The sequence below is a fragment of the Apodemus sylvaticus genome, chromosome 4 (genome assembly GCF_947179515.1).
Source record: "Apodemus sylvaticus chromosome 4, mApoSyl1.1, whole genome shotgun sequence".
NCBI lineage: Eukaryota > Metazoa > Chordata > Mammalia > Rodentia > Muridae > Apodemus > Apodemus sylvaticus.
In genome coordinates this window covers 40623739-40640453 of record NC_067475.1, presented here as the reverse complement: position 1 = coordinate 40640453, position 16715 = coordinate 40623739, and the positions used below count along the sequence as shown (strand labels likewise).

Here is a 16715-nt window from a genome sequence, read left to right as displayed (position 1 = left end):
TCAGAGCTGCCTGTCTCACTTAGAAATGTACCTTCAGAGCACCATTGGTCCATGGTCCTTAGGGAGATGCTAGACATCCTGCAAGAGGCAGAGCAAGTCTGCAACTTGTGTGCTTCACCCCAGCCTTTCCTCATTGGCAGTCACGTCTCCTGAGCAAAACTGAATGTCACATCTCTATATAGACCCCGCCTGCAAAAAAGCACCTGCGCCTGCATACACACACATGTACACATAGGTATACACGTCTTCACGGCCACTCACCCTTGTTTAGCACCTTCCCATTTAGACAGGAAGAAGTGCAGAAAGAAAGAGCTAGCTCGGCAGGGCGGTGGTGGCTCATGCCTTTAATCCCAGCACTCTGGGAGGCAGAGGCAGGCGGATTTCTGAGTTTGAGGCCAGCCTGGTGTACAGGGTAAGTTCCAGGACAGCCAGGGCTACACAGAGAAACCATGTCTTGAAAAAACCAAATCCAAAACACAAACAAACAAAAAAAAAAAAACAAAAAGAAAGAAAGAAAAGAAAAGAAAAGAAAAGAAAAGAAAAGAAAAGAATGAAAGAAAGCCAAAGAGCTAGCTGGTGGCGAAGGGAAAGTGGGAGAGGTATTGACTCCAGAGAGTCAGGGCTGCAGATGTCCCTTCCTGCAGATGTCCAACATTCCTTCCACAAGGCCTTGATATGGATGTGCCCCACCCCTGACTTCTACTCTCCAGAGAGATAAAGCAGGAATGTTGTGTCTGACAGACGTTTTAGAAAACAGTCCCTCACAAACTCTGTCAGGCATCTGCGGCTGCTGCTAGCACGGTTGCTTGGTTAGGGTCTATGGCCAATTTGAGGAACAGGTAATAGACAGCTCTATGGCCAGATTCAGGACCTGATCTTAGGCCAGCCACATGCAAGTTGGCCCACTTTTCTTCTCTTCTGTGAAAGCTGTTGCTGAAAGCCGTGGGATCACACATGCAGAGCGTCCACCGCGGTCCCCAGCACACTGCGGCCACTCAGGGGCCGCTGCTTCACCTAGCAGAGGAGCATGAGGAAGCAATGAACTAAAAGAGGTCTCACGTGGATCTAGAGGAAATGGATGCTTTCGCTCAAGGTCCTGGACTGACCTATGCCATCGACTAACCCAAGAATCTCAACACTGTGTGACATTGCCACCTGGTGGCCAAAATCTAGCACTTTTGAATTCGCCTGGAATCTCTTGATTACCTTCTACTCCCAGATTTTTTTTCTCATTATGAGAGCAGGGTATCATATATAATTTGATAGCTGCATGCTGGGTACTGGGGGGTGTGAAGTAGAGAAGGCCTCTGCCTTCACAGAGGTGTTTTCATACATGGGATAGTGTTGGGACAGTGAGTCGATTCAGGCAAAGCGATGTTTCCTGAGTGATGAGCGCTGGGCAGGTGCTGGAGATGACAGATGAATGATCTTTATCTTTAAAACTCAATCAACAGTGGGTGCAGAGCAGAATGTAGGGGTTCGAGGGCAGAGTCATGGAAGCAGTATGAAAGGTTCTGGAAAGGTCTAGGCAAGGTCTAGGTGGTTGATGACTGAGATTGGGGTAACAGGATCAGAATGGAGGACACCAATGTGTTGGAGATTCATTTTGCATTTAAGCTCTCTGGCAATGGGCAGATTGAGATAAAAAGGGGGCCTGGGGACCAATGGCGACTCTCACGTCACTGATGCAGGAACTGGAAAGCTGCCATGGCTGCTTTGAGTGTCTCCTCATATCCGAATCCATAATAATTTTTGGAGAAGGACAGTAGTTTCACAAACTCTAAAGTCTCCATCCCCAGATCTTGACTGTGTCTCTTTGTCCCAGAGGACACAGCGCAGCTCTGAAGTCCTACAAGACCTCACGAACAGGAACATCTCCGACTACTTGGTAAAAACGTACCCTGCTCTCATAAGAAGCAGGTAGGTGGCCCCGTCACACTTGTAATCTTGGCTCCGTAGTGACAACATCAACCGTGACAGAGAGTCAGTTTCCTGCTGTTGACTGTGAGGTGGCAGCTGAGTGTGAGGGTCTCACAGCAGAAAAATAACTGAGGTGGGCACCCATAAGGGGCAACTCACGACTAAGTGCTTTGTTTCTTTCTCTGTTTAAGATAAGTAGCCAAAGTTTATCCCAGGCACTGTTGCAAATGTCACCAAAAAAAAATGTATTCAATAAGGAAGTCATATCTTTTTTTTTTAAAGATTTATTTATTTTATTTATATGAGAACACTGTAGCTGTCTTCAGACATACACCAGAAGAGGGCAGCAGATCCCAGTACAGATGGTTGTGAGCCACCATGTGGTTTGCTGGGAATTGAACTCAGGACCTCTGGAAGAGCAATCAGTGCTCTTAATGGCTGAGCCTTCTCTCTAGCCCAGGAAGTCTTATATCTTAGTGAGTTAAGAAAGATAAAGTTTGTAGGGGGTGGGGAGAAGAGGAGGGGAGTTGAGGAGTAAACATGGAGGAAGAGAGCTGGAGAGAGGGCTCAGCATTAAGAGCAGCGGCTGCTCTCCCAGAGGACCAGGGTTCAATTCCCAGCACCCACATGGTGGCTCACAACTGTTTGTAACTCTAGTTCCAAAGGATGCAGCCTCCCTCACACAGACATACAAGCAGGTAAAACACCAATGTGCATTTAAAAAAAATAAGTCTTTTAAAAAAAGTGGAGGAAGAAAGAAAGAGAGGGAGATTGAAAGGGGAAAGAGAAGGACCCACGTCTGGGTCCCTGCCAACTCAGGCACTAGCTGGGGACAGCGGTTGTCACCCTCATTATCACCTGTCACCACCACTCTTGAACACATCCACAGACACTTTGCTATCCAGAACTCCCAGCTCTGCTGCTGTTCTTATCAAGCCCAGCCTGGGCTGGAATGCCAGCAGCAGCCTCTGCACAAACGGCAGGCAGGCAGGTTAACAAAAGCATCCCACCAGGAAGATCCTTAAGAACACGTGATCTAGTCTCTATGTGGTCTGTGGCTCTCACAGGAAGCATGCCGTCTAATGTCAATAGTACTTACAGTTGCCTTCCATGCCAGAGTCTGGATAAGTGATAGACGGACCTAAGAGCTGGAGCATAGCAGATGGGAGGAGCAGCCGCCAGGAGGGCGGGGCCACCAAGAGGGCGGGGCCACCAAGAGGGCAGGGCCACCAAGAGGGCGGGGCCACCAAGAGGGCAGGGCCACCAAGAGGGCGGGGCCATGCTAGTGGTGAGCGGAAGAGAGCATCCAAAAAGTGAAAACCGAGGCCGTGTTTATTCGTGAACTCAATATACAACAACCACTCCAAACCTGGCTCAGTAGAAAATTTGCATTATGGAAATTCTGATATTTTACTTAGATGGACAGATGGACAGTGGCAGTCCAGGGCCAGCTTGAACTCCGGATACTAGAGTTCCCTTCCCACATTATTTTACCTCCAAATGCCCAAAAGTCAGAACTCCTCCCAAGGATACAAGTGATTATTAGAATTTCTTGTACACTATAAAGGAGGGAGGACTCAGGATTTACTCCACACTGGTGTGATTGTTGGCCATGTTTTCCAGGTCCAGACTGGGCTCAGTGGTCCAGCATGAGGCCTGACAAAGGACTAATTAGAAAGTCCAGTGTGCTAAATGCAACTGGGAGAGCCAGGGCTGGAACATAATGGTCTTTGGTCTGTGTAGAGATCGCCTGGGTCTTTAGGCACGCCAGCTTCCACACTACATTGCTTAGATATCAAGAAATGCAAAAACACCCCTAGGGCTAAGATACCCCAATGACTAGAAAGAAAATGTAATGCTAATGCTATTCTTATGGTAGTTACATGATTTTATTTTGGCTTTCAGCTTAAAGAGCAAATTCTGGGTCAATGAACAGAGGTAAGAACCTATGTGGGGGTGGAAATAGTTAATTTCTAGGTGTGACTGCTAGATCATTAAATTAGTTGATGTTGGGGGGTAGAGATAATATGATTCCATGAATTATGCAGCAATCTCTTTTTTTTTTTTTTAAAGTTAAACATGTTAGGGCAGCGCTGACTAAGGCTGGGGGATTGGCCTTTTCGGGGGACCTGAGGAACTCAGTTTAGTAGGCAGCACTCTTTCCTGAGTCAGTTCTACAGTGCTGACCTGGAAAGATTTCAAAATGCTGTCTTATGGGAGATCCTGTCTGTCCCATGAGACAGACACCAGAAACTTATGGTCCTGGGGTTCACCATATAGATCAAGCTGGCCTTGAACTCACAGAGATCCACCTGCTTCTGCCTCCCAAGTGCTGGGATTAAAAGTGTGCACCACCGTGCCTGGCAAAAACAAAACAAAACACCCTATTACTTTTTTTTAATGAGAAATTAAGTTGTAAAGGATTTGATCCAGCTCTAGAACCTACCCTGTTCTTCCAGCATTCTGGAGGCGTGAGTGGTTTCAGAGGTTCAGAGAATCTTCTAGGTATGTTCTAGAAATGAGGTATCTCCCAGCCTCCCTCAGGAATTAGCCTCTAGAAGGAGGTCTTCTGCATCTGGTTTCTGCCCCTGCAAAGCAATCTAGAGAGTCAGTGTGGTCCACCAAAGTGTTAATAGCATTCCTCACAGAATGGGTCTTTAGGCATGCCAGAAACAAGGGCAGTGCAAGGCTAGTACTGGCTGTTTTTTTTCTGGATAGCTTCAAGACCACAACAGTAAAATCCTGTTTTTAGAAATATCCCATAGAGGGAACTGGGGGGGTTGGGAGTTGCTGAATCAGAAAGTGGAAACAAAGGAACAGGTCAAGACCTTGAGAAATAACAATTTGTGTCTTGCTTTATCAGTCACTGGTGGGCGGGACTTAGCCTTAGAGTGGGCGTGGCTCAGTCACTAATGGGCGGGGCATGATGTTACTGTGGGACTTGGTCTTAGAGTGGGTGGGACTTAATTTTGTCTGTTGGAGAACTTGCTTTCCTCCTGCCAATCATTGACACACTCAGACTAATGTTTTCATCTTTTATAAAAATCATAAGAAGGTAGCTCTAAAGGTGGGGACCCAAGTTAAGAAAGAAAAGAGTTGACAGGCAGTGGTGGCACATACCTTTAGTTCTAGCACATGGGAGACAGAGGCAGGCAGATTTCTGTAAGTTCAAGACCAGCCTTCTCTACAGAGTGAGTCCCAGGACCCAGGGATATATAGGGAAACTCTGCCTCCATGCCCCCTCAAAAAAGAAAGACAGACAGACAGACAGACAGACAGGAGTTGAGGTAGAAGATAGTTGGACTGCCTAAGCCAGGCATGGGACTAAGAGACACAGAGAGCAACGAATGGTGGTCTTGGACAGTGCCAGAAGTACCTGCAAAGGGCAGAGGAGACCCAAAAGAGAAATCACAAGTTGGGCTCACAGTAAAGTCAAGGAAAACATTAAAAAGGTCTAACCCAGGGGAAACGAGCAGGAATTAGCTAGGTGTTTATAAAAGGGAAGAGAGCCTTGAGAGAAGCCAGCAGGTGCCACAGCAAAGGGACTTGGAGGAAGCCTGAAGCACGCAGAGCTTGGCATAGACAGGACACGACTTTTAGGGAAACTATGAAGAAGATGGAATTATCCCAGGATAAAAGTCCAGACATCATCTTGGAACAGAAATGGGAAAGAATTAAAAACCAGCTTAAGCTGGGCTGCCGTGGCACATGCCTTTAATCCCAGCACTCAAGAGGCAGAGGCAGGAGGATCTCTGAGAGTCTGAGGCCAGACTAGTCTATGGAGACTAGTCTAGCCAGGGCAGCCAGGGCTGTTACGCGAAGAACCGTTGTCTCAAAAACAAAACAAACACAAACAAACACTGGTTTCAATCTGGATACAGTGGCCTTTGTTTCTAGTTCCAGTAACTGGGAGGCCAGAACAAGTCACTTGAGTACAAGAGTCTAAAGGCTTGAGCAATACAGCAAAACTGTCTCAAAGTGTGAATTTAGAGCAACAGACTTGAGAGCAATAAAAATGCTGATACTACTCAAAACAATCTACAGATTCGACACAATCTCCATCAGTATGCCAGTGACCCCATCAACACACCAGGGACCCCCATCAACATGCCCATTGTTGGGGTTCAGGAGTTGCCCTGCAAACCACAGGAACACTAATTTCAGTCAGAAAGGAGTGGTTTACTAAACATATGCCCAAACACTAACCAGGAGAACAGCTCAGGCTGGAGAGCTGAAAGCTGTGTGCTGGACATTTCTCAGGGCCGACTTATTAAGGCTAAAAGTAGAAAACCCGCCATGAGCTCATATGCAGATACGGGGAGGGGGTGTCTATAGCCTGGCTGGTCTTTTTTTTTTTTTTCCACATTTCCTTAGTAATTTACACATAACGGTTCAAGCCGACCCCTATCTTGCTTGGTCCTGGGTAAAGGCTGCAGCTGGGGAATTTTTTAAGATTAACAAACCTTATAACATACTGTACATAACAGAGTATGTGGTCAGCATGACCCTGCTCTGAGTCAAGATATTTTTCTGTGTCGATGGCTGGCAGGCATATTACAGCACCAATAGGAAGCAGCTGGCAGGCACGGAACAAAACCGGCTACAGCTGTGCGAGGGGGCAGGCCTCAATCCTGATGATCTCCAACAACATGCTGAAGATGACATTCTTCACAGGAATTAGAAAACGCTGGTGCAGCCGGGCATGGTCTCGCACGCCTGTAATCCCAGCACTCTGGGAGGCAGACGAAGGTGGATTTCTGAGTTCAAGGCCAGCCTGTTCTACAGAGTGAGTTCCAGGACAGCCAGGACCACACAGAGAAACCCTGTCTCGAAAACAAAACAAAATAAAAAAAACAAAACAAACAAGAAAGAAAGAAAGAAAGAAAGCAAGAAAGAAAAGAAAAAAACCGCTGGTGCGATGGCTCAGAAGGCTAAGGCCCTTGCTACTAACCCTGATGACCTGAGTTCAATCCCCTGGATCCAGACTGTAAAACCAAGAACTGATTGTAAAAAAAAAAAAATGAACTGGCTCTTGCCAGTTGTCTCCTGACCTCCACATTTATGCATTCCCCTGCCTTGATAAATAAATAAATGTAAAGTATTTTTTAAAGAAATAGAAAAAGGACCTGAAATATGCACAGAAGCATAAAAAAGGATGCTAAATAGTTAAGATAATCATGTACAACATGGGCAATGCTGAAGATATCACACACCCGCCTTCAGACTTTAGCTCATGGCAATACTGGCTCAGATATGTGCATTTGTATGTAATGATTAATGGAAAAAGAGGCCATGAATTTGAGAGTAAGGAAGGGCATATGGAACATTTTGGAGGGAGGAAAGGGAAGGAAGAAATGATGTCATTATACTATAATCTCAAAAGAAATTTAAAAAAATCAACGCATTGACCAGTTGGGGTAAAATAGAGAACTTACCCATAAACCCACACAGTTACAGCCACTTGGTTCTTGACAATGGTGCCAAAAAGTATACTGGATAAAAAGATTCCTTAAAGGCATCTTCAGATGGTGCTGGGCTGCCTAATTATCCACATACAGGCAGAGGAAACCAGCTCCTCCTCTCCCAACATTTAATTCAAAATGGTAACTTAATTCATGTTAAAATAATTAGTTAATACAAGTAGAAATATGTCTTAAGGTAAGTCCAGAAACTTCAAAACTACAAAAGGGAGACTACTTAGAGATATAAACACAGGCAAAGAGGTTCTGACACTTCAAGAAAGAAGAGCAGATTGAAGACTTCTCTACAGCAAAGAAAATAACTACCACAGGGAAGGGATACCCTTCCCAGAATGGAAGAAAAATTTTACCAGCACTTCATCCAACAAGGGACTAACACTCACAATATATAAAGAGTGCATACAGTTAAATACCAAAAGAACAAATAAACTAATAAATAGACAAATAAAATGAACAGACCTTCCTTAAAAGAAATACAAAGTGGTCAATAAATGCATGAAAGGTATTCAACATCCTGAGTTCCCAGAAGTCAAAAGTACACTGAAATTCCAGTCGGTGGCTGTCATGAAGAAGACAGATGGCTACAAACGCTGTTGAGGATACAGAGGGAAAGGAACCCTTACACACCATCTGTGGGGATGCACATCCAGCCACTATGGAAATCAGTGTAGAAATTCCTCCAAAAACTAAGAGTAGATCCAGGCCTGGACTATACCACTCCTGATATACTTCCAAAGGAACATGTGTTAACGTACAACAGATACTCGCACATCCAGGTTTACTGAGGCACTGTTTGCAACAGCCAAGCTAAGGAATCCACCTGGGTGCTTGTTAGAGAAAATGTAATGTGTGAGGTTATATGCCCTCACCATAGAGAAGATTCAAATCCTGTCGTTTTCAGAAAAAGGCATGAAACCAGAGAGCAACACATTAATCAAAATGGGCCCGGTTTAGAGAGACATATGCTTTCTGTCATATGTGGAATCTAGAATGTGGGTTTATTTGCTTTTAAATTTAGAGAAAAGGAGAAAGGTGGGACAATGTTGTTTGATAGACAGGCAATTCCCCCACATCCACATCCCCTACGGAAGCTGAGATGGCTGAGATGGCGCTTACCGCTTACCGGGTAGGAGCATCACAGCATTGACAGGGGCTCTCTTCCTGCCTTGTAGGTATGGAGGAATTTCCATCGGAGGACAGCTCCCTGCTATCCCCATCAGCGGGGAAGCACTGGTTGGCTTTTTAAGAGACCTTGGCCAGATGATGAATGTGAGCGCGGTATGTAAGACTTTCGGATGAATTTTTGACTTGTTTAAATATTAAGAGATGGAAATTATTTTAAGATCTACAGAAGGAGGGAAAGAGAAAAAAAAAATTCTTGTTTGTTGTGCTGTTCAAGGGTCCTGTCACCAGAGAGGCCTCCAAAGAAATGTTAGATTTCCTCAAACATCTTGAAACCAAAGACAACATTAAGGTACCTGACCTGACCTGACCTGACGCTAAGAATTCCTGTGAGCTCATTATTTGACTGTTTTGAACCCTGCATAATTAAATTTCATTCCACCTGCGGAAATGCAGAACGCTCGCTCGCCAAGCCCGTCCTCCACCTCGCGCATGCTCATTTTGCTGCTAGTAGCTTTCCCTTTAAACAGCCTGTTAGAGCCCCCTCTCAGATGGCCTGCGTTGTGGCCAGGCCCACCCAATCAGCCTGTCTCTACCCTCTAGGTATGGTTTAACAACAAGGGTTGGCATGCACTGGTTAGCTTTCTGAATGTGGCTCACAACGCAATCTTACGGGCCAGCCTGCCCAAGGACAGGGACCCTGAGGAGTATGGAATCACCGTTATCAGCCAGCCTCTGAACCTGACCAAGGAGCAGCTCTCAGAGATCACAGTGTGAGCTGTTCTCAGCGTCTTTCCATCTTCTCTCTCTCTCTCTCTCTCTCTCTCTCTCTCTCTCTCTCTCTCTCTCTCTGGAAACCAAAGGGGGAGGTTTCTTCTTCTTCTTCTTCTTCTTCTTCTTCTTCTTCTTCTTCTTCTTCTTCTTCTTCCTCTTCCTCTTCCTCTTCCTCTTCCTCTTCTTCTCCTCCTCCTCCTCCTCCTCATCTTCCCCTTCCCCTTCCCTTCCTCCTCTTCCTCTTCCTCTTCTTCTTCTCATCCCCTTCATGTTGTGAAGTGCAGGGCTGGGTGGTAATGTTTAACTGGGCTCATATGAACGTACTGGTTTCAAATGTTCCTGGACCAAATTGCTTGGCTGTTCTTTCCCCCTTTCCATTTATTTGGAAAGTAAACTTACACTTTATGACCACTCATTTTGAGCCCTTGATAACAAGTTATTCTAGAATTATACTACTAATCTCCCTGCCAGTCCACAAAGAACATGCCAGGGCCTGGAGGGTTCCCTGAGGCTCCTTCGTTTCCCTGTAATTCTGGATTCTGCTGATTTCCCTCAGAGCTGTTTGCTTTCCTCAAGATTGAGCTCATATGTCTCCGCTTCAGGCAGGAAGAACATTGATCTTGGCTGTGTTAAGCCATTTGCTCTATTTGAGGCCTACAGAGGAGAACCTGCAAGTATTTTGAAAGGGCAAACTTCTGGGAAGCTATGGGAACCTCCTGGGGCTCAGGCAGGATTCAGTGTCTACCTGCTCCCAAGCCAAATGCCTTCTGTGTGGTTCCAGAGACTAGTCTTACATAACCAGCCTCGTAGCCCTTGAGTTTCATGTGATCATTTCCCCGGGCATGTGATTTCGTAGAACCTAAGCCTGTCTGCGCCTGCAGGAAACTGAGTCTGTAGAAAAACTCAGAGCTAAGAAGAACTCAGAATTGCTACACATGTTCACTTATGTATACCATAACATATAAGTAGAAATGTAATGAAAAGAAATATACTCATGAATCTAAAAAGCAGCCCACAACACTATGCACTTAACCTTGATTAAGGCAGTTCTGTGGGATGATAAGCTTCAGGCTAGAGACGCAGGTTTAAGGACATAACGTGGTGTTGGAGACGTACTACCCAGAGTGTGATCCATACCTGCTCTGGGTTTCTGACCTTCCCTATCTCTGGTCCTGCTGCAGTCTGACTACTTCCGTGGATGCCGTGGTCGCCATATGTGTGATTTTCGCCATGTCCTTCGTTCCAGCCAGCTTTGTCCTTTACCTGATCCAGGAGAGAGTGACAAAAGCTAAACACTTGCAGTTTATCAGCGGTGTGAGCCCCACCACCTACTGGTTGACCAACTTCCTCTGGGATATTGTGAGTACCAGGCCTTCCCTAACCTCCAGAGGCCCAGGGCAGGACTGGGCAGGGAGGGATTTTGCATTGCCAGGGCTGCTGGGAATACGGTCTCCTGGCTGCTATCTCTTGACATCTTAAAAAGCCAATTGGAAATCAACCCTTGAGAAAACCACTGAACACAGTAATAGCCACTGATCTTTCTGCCAGTAGCATGGGTCTGAGCAGGTAATACTGAATATCTAACATTCCCTTCTTGGGCCCAGTTTCAACCTCCCCGCCCCCACCCCTGTCCCCACCCCCACTCCCGAAGGGGAAGGTAGAACTCCCTTGTGATAGGCTAAATACAGGCTATCCACCAGCTCTGAATCTCAGGATAAACAATAAACAACTCATTGTGTAAATATTGAGTATATCCCACTGCGACTTATTACATGGTAGCATACTTATTCTAAAAATTATTGGTTAGCTGGGCGGTGGTGACACACCCCTGTAATCCCAGCACTCTGGGAGGCAGAGGCAGGCAGATTTCTGAGTTCAAGGCCAGCCTGGTCTACAGAGTGAGTTCCAGGACAGCCAGGGCTATACAGAGAAACCCTGTCTTGGAAAAAACCAAATCCAAAAAACAAACAAACAAACAAACAAACAAACAAACAAACATTGTTGGTTATTTATCATAAATTCAAATTTAATCGGGTATTCCATATTTTATTTTGCTGAATCTGGCAACACTGCACAGAAATCTTATTTGACTTCTTTAAAGTAACCAGGTCTTTCTGGTTACTTTGTTACAGTAACAAAATTAACATAGTTTTTCTGGGCTGAGATGGCTCAGCAGGTAAAGGTGCTTTGCAACCCAAGCCTAATGACCCGAGTTTAATCCACAGAACCCACATAAAGCCAGAGGCAGAGAAGTGCTCCAAAACTGTGTTCTCTGCCTCCGCACATGTATGTGTTTGCGCTGTGTATACCCATACATACATATCATGCACTCATACTCACACAATAATTGTTTTAAGGGACCAGATCTTCACTGTATTGTATCAGTTACCATGTTAAGGAAAATTAAAAAAAAAAAAAAGAAATCATCAGATCAACAGCAGACAACAATCAAGGTTGGTGGGGCCAGAGAGAGATTAAAATGCTGTATGCGTTATTACAGGCCACAGGGTCAAAAGGAACTGTTAAGAGTCTAGTTATCATGTGACAGGGTCATTAGGACACCAACCCATCTTTTCTTGTCTTGAAGAATAAGATCTTTAAGTCTTTTTGTTTTGTAATAAAAGATATATTTATTTTTAAATTTATATTATTTAATTTATTTTTAAATTTTTAAATTTATTTTTAAATTTAAATATTTTATATTTAAAATAAAAGATATATTTATTTTATTTATGTGAGCACACTGTAGCACACTAGGAGAGGGCATCAAATTCCATTATGGACAGTTGTGAGCCACCATGTGGGTGCTGGGAATTGCACTCAGAACCTCTGGAAGGGCAGCCAGTGTTCTTAACTGCTGAGCCATCTCTTCTGCTCCTTGTCTTATTTTTTTGAAACAAGGATCTCACTTATGCAGCCCTGGCTAGCTTGGATCTCAATAGGTACATCAGGTAGACCAGATGTATCACAGAGATCCACCTGCCTCTGCCACCCAAGTTCTGGTGTGGAAGGCATGTTATCACTATACCAGGGCCCTGGGATCTTCGTTTTATCTTAACATTACAAAAACTACATAATGATAAAACATGTCGGCTCATGGAGACCAGCACCTTCTCCCTGTGGGTTTTGCTAATGATGCTGACTCTAAGGATTCCAGATGATGCAATTCCTTTGACCTTAGTCAACTTATTACCTAGCTGTCACTTAACAGTTCAAAACCGGGAAACTTCACCAGCGGCTGAATTCTTTCCCTTTTCTTCTGTCTGCATAAAAAGACACCCGGTGGTGCATGGGAATCTCAAGAGCTATAAGCTTCTCTTTGGGTTGTGATTTTAAGAGGAAAGAAGTTGGGCTTGCCTACCTTAAAAAGCTAACTGTTCAAAGTGTTGAGTATTTTACTATTTTAAGATGTATTTATTTTTATTTTGTGTATGTTTAGGCATGTGAGTGTTTGCATATGTGTATGCATGCACCGCATGCATGCTTGGTGCATTCTTGATGCCCAAAAGAGAGCATCAGATCCCCTAAAACTGGAGTTGCAGTCAGTTGTTAACTGTAACAAATATACTGGGGACCCATCATGGATCCTTAGTAAGAACAGTACGTGCTCTTTACCTTTGAGCTATTTTTTCTGCCCTGTTTTTACCATTTTAAAGATGAGGTATATAACTTATACTTGGGCCTAGCCTATGTATATATCTATGGATACACAGTGAGGTCTGGGAGCCTGGAAGATGGGCGGACATCTTGGGTAGAGGTGGCGCTGGCAGAATAGTCAGCAGGCTATTTTTTTTTCCCCAAGGATCAGAAGGTGTTGGCTACAGCATGGGCAGGCTTTCTGCCACTCTAGAGATTTATAGCCGGCTGTGACAGGGTCATTGTGACACCTGAGCTCTATGGTCTAGAATGAAGGTGCTCATTGCCCTCATATGCACAAGAAGACACTGGGGTGGGGGAGTCATTGATGAAGTAACAGTGAACTGTTTATATCACACATTCAGCACACCCGTGTCCCTGTAAATCCCTGTCTTTTATGTGTCATCTGTTGAAACAGTGTAGATCCACGGAAGTGGCGAGTACAGCTTGGAACTTTTGGAGTTAGCTGAAAGTTTTTCTTTCTTTCTTTCTTTTTTTCTTTCTTTCTTTCTTTCTTTCTTTCTTTCTTTCTTTCTTTCTTTCTTTCTTTCTTTCTTTCTTTCTTTCTTTCCTTCCTTCCTTCCTTCCTTCCTCCCTCCCTCCCTCCCTCCCTCCCTCCCCCCTTCCTTCCTTCCTTCCTCCCTCCCTCCCTCCCTTTCTTTCCTTCCTTCCTTTCTTTCTTTCCTTCCTTTCTCTTTCTCTCTTTCTTTCTTTCTTTCCTTCTTTTTTTCTTTCTCTCTTTTTTTCAAAAGAATGAAGCAATTTATTGACTCTTTGTTCAGATGCTCCTTGGCAGCTGCCGTCAGTCCTGTAATTCTGTCCAGCCCTCTCCATCCCTGAGGTGTCACCTTGTCCTTAGTCCCTTTCCGTGATTTTCAGCCCCTCTAGGGCTTGGAACCCATATTCTTAGAGCCACTGCTCCTGACGCCATATCTGTGACACCCTTTGGAGATCTTGGTCAAGGAACCAGTTTCAGCATTTATCCCAGGGGAGCAGCTGCTGTGGAGACCTACGTCTCACCACAGAGGGGGAACTCTTATGTTTGGCCAGCTCGACTGAGTCCTCCCAAGTGGGAACTTTCCTCCTCCCAGACTTTCTGAGGAAGGCTGCCTGCTCCTGTTGCTTGACATCTTTTACACAACCACATACATCCTCAGTCTCTAGGATGCTTCCCAGGAGACAGGGGCTGAAAGGGGTTTTGTGTGTATGTGTGTGTGTGTGTGTGTGTGTGTGTGTGTGTGTGTGTGTGTCTGTCTGTCTGTCTGTCTGTCTGTCTCTCTGTCTGTCTGGGTCCTCTCTGTCTTTCTTTCATACACACATAGACACACACCCCTCTGGTGTGTACTTTTACAAACAAGAACACGCCTCCATACCAACGCCTTGCACTAGCTCATGCTGTCTCTTTTGTCTCTGTCAACCCCAAACAGTTCCTGCTCCTCCCCTTGACACACATGACCTCGACCCACTGGAAGGTTACAGGGCACTTATTTGGCAGGGTGTCCTCCAATTATGGGTCACCTGAGGTTCCTCACAACCAGACTGAGGCGATGAGTCCTTGGCAGCAGTATCAGATGCAGAAGCTGGGCTCTCCTTGCACTCTTCAATTTTCATCTGATTTCTACTTGTTCTAGTTCTGAAGGTGTTCACTTTGTCACTTTCGGAGGTGTTTACCCAGCTTCTCCACCAGAAGAATTATTCTTTACTCCTTTGTTATTAATGAGAATTTAAGCGGTACTTTGAAGATGCACAAATAACTGGTTTGTTAACAAACTTACCCTTTGTTCATTATCTGTATATGCATATATGTAATCATAGTTCTTGTTAATTAGTGGATTATATCATGATACAATTATTACTTAGTTTAATACAGAAACAGTCAATGGTGTGGCCAGTAGGCACTCCTTCAAGCCGCCCTTTGTGCGCTATTGACTTGCGTCCATTTTCCTGGAGCACCTCACTGCCTCTGGCTGTGCAAGAGACCCCAGGCTCATGCTGCAACTCCCCTGGAGCCAGATGTTTTCCCAAGGGATCCTGGTTCATCGCAGTAGGAAGTAGCTTTCATGAACTAAAGTCTGGGCGCCAGACTTGTACATTGCCATCAAGATAATGCTGATTGCCAGCCTTCTAAGTAGATAGAACCAGAGAAGACATTTGCACATGCACAGATTTACACCAGTGTTCTCTCTCTAGTCACTAACTGCAATGCTCACCTCTAACTCAAGTCTACTGCCAAAGACGTCATGCTAGCTTTCTGACTTTCCATGCTCATAATTCTGTTCTCCAAGTAAGAAATTGACCACCCTCAATTGGTTACGTAACAGTGATATATACACCTGTAGTAAGTGCCCCATCTCTGCCCTGGTCCCCTTTCTGTAGGAGTACCCCCTCCTCTTCCTGCTTCAGCTGTCCCCTGTGGACCAGCTTCCTAAACAGATGTTTTTCACCCCATGGTGTTACGGGTCAGAGTCTGGAGTGGGTGCTCTCAGGTTCTCGGCTCCTTATGTAAGAATGAAATAGAACTCTACACAGGGGATGGAGAGAGGGCTCAGTGGTTAAGAGTGCTTGCTGCTCGTGCAGAGGTCCTAGGTTCAGTTCTCTGTACCCACACGTTGGCTAACAACCATCTGTAACTCCAATTCCAGAGGATCTGATGCAGTTAGCACACTGCATGCACACAGTGCAAAGGTGTGCATTCAGGCAAAAAACACTCATTCATGTAAAATAAAAATGAGCACATCTTAAAGAAGAACTGACTGCAAAATAGCAAAGAAATTTTATGTAAAGTATGCAATAGAACAGATGAGAAATACACTGTCAAGATTGGCAGCAGGCCAAATGCGTGAGGCCATCAAGGGCCCCTGTTATTTCTTGGGGTTCAAGAGGAGGAAGAGCTTACTTGCTAACAGGTGGAATGCAGATGTTTCTGTTTTGATGAACTAGGGTTGCAAGCAATTTGATATAAGCCAGAATCTGAAGTTGCTAACAAATCTTATTTGGAAATGGTTGTGTGTATAGCCCAAGCCAAGCGGTGCCACAGGCTGCCAAGCTGTTCCTTGTGCTTGTCTGTCTCAACAGGGCCTCTGGCACCCACTCCAGGCACCCTGTGTGCCTTCCTCACCCTTACCAGGCTTTCACCCTGGTGGAGACCTAATCTTACCATCCCACCCATCTCGCCAAGCCTGACCTAATAATGCCTTCAGAACTGCATTGTTTAGAAGACTTATCCCCACCCATGTGAGTTGCTCAGAGACAAAAGCTATATTTTAAGTTTTTCTAAATTTTGGAGACATGTTTAGAAAGAATAACAATCAGGACTTTGCAACCAATTAGTAAGAGAGTAAGAGATCAGAAAGAAGTTCATATATACCCTTTGCAAGGATGGAGGTCTTTGAACAGGGGTAGAAAAGAGATCTTAGGATCTTAGGAGAGCTATGACCAGCTTGACCTAGGTCTTAACTCTGTATCTGTTAACCAAATCTATTTAGACAAGTGGACTAAAGCCAAGTCCACAAGAGTTGGAGGAGCCTCGTTCCTAGGTCATAGAGGTTCAGTGTCTTACTGTCTCCTCTCTTCAAGATGAATTACGCTGTGAGTGCGGGACTGGTGGTGGGCATCTTCGTTGGGTTTCAAAAGAAAGCCTACACATCCACAGACAATCTTCCTGCGCTTGTAGCTCTGCTCATGCTGTATGGGTAAGTCATCTGGGCCAGGGGAGGAGATACTAGTTTCTGATAGCAAGCTTGGGTTGTCTTGTAGTGGTAGCACACACAGGGTTAGCCTCCA

The 16715-nt window shown here is 45.0% G+C and overlaps 1 protein-coding gene across 1 annotated transcript in view; it reads left to right on the top strand.

Moving 5' to 3' along the window:
* Positions 1 to 16715, top strand: part of Abca4 (ATP binding cassette subfamily A member 4) — a 132010-nt gene that overhangs the window by 89533 nt on the left and 25762 nt on the right. Inside the window, exons 30-36 of the mRNA XM_052180905.1 lie at positions 1826 to 1920; positions 3826 to 3858; positions 8573 to 8678; positions 8800 to 8874; positions 9126 to 9295; positions 10478 to 10655; positions 16509 to 16624. Coding sequence (XP_052036865.1) covers positions 1826 to 1920; positions 3826 to 3858; positions 8573 to 8678; positions 8800 to 8874; positions 9126 to 9295; positions 10478 to 10655; positions 16509 to 16624 — 773 coding nt within the window. The remainder of the gene's footprint in view (positions 1 to 1825; positions 1921 to 3825; positions 3859 to 8572; positions 8679 to 8799; positions 8875 to 9125; positions 9296 to 10477; positions 10656 to 16508; positions 16625 to 16715) is intronic.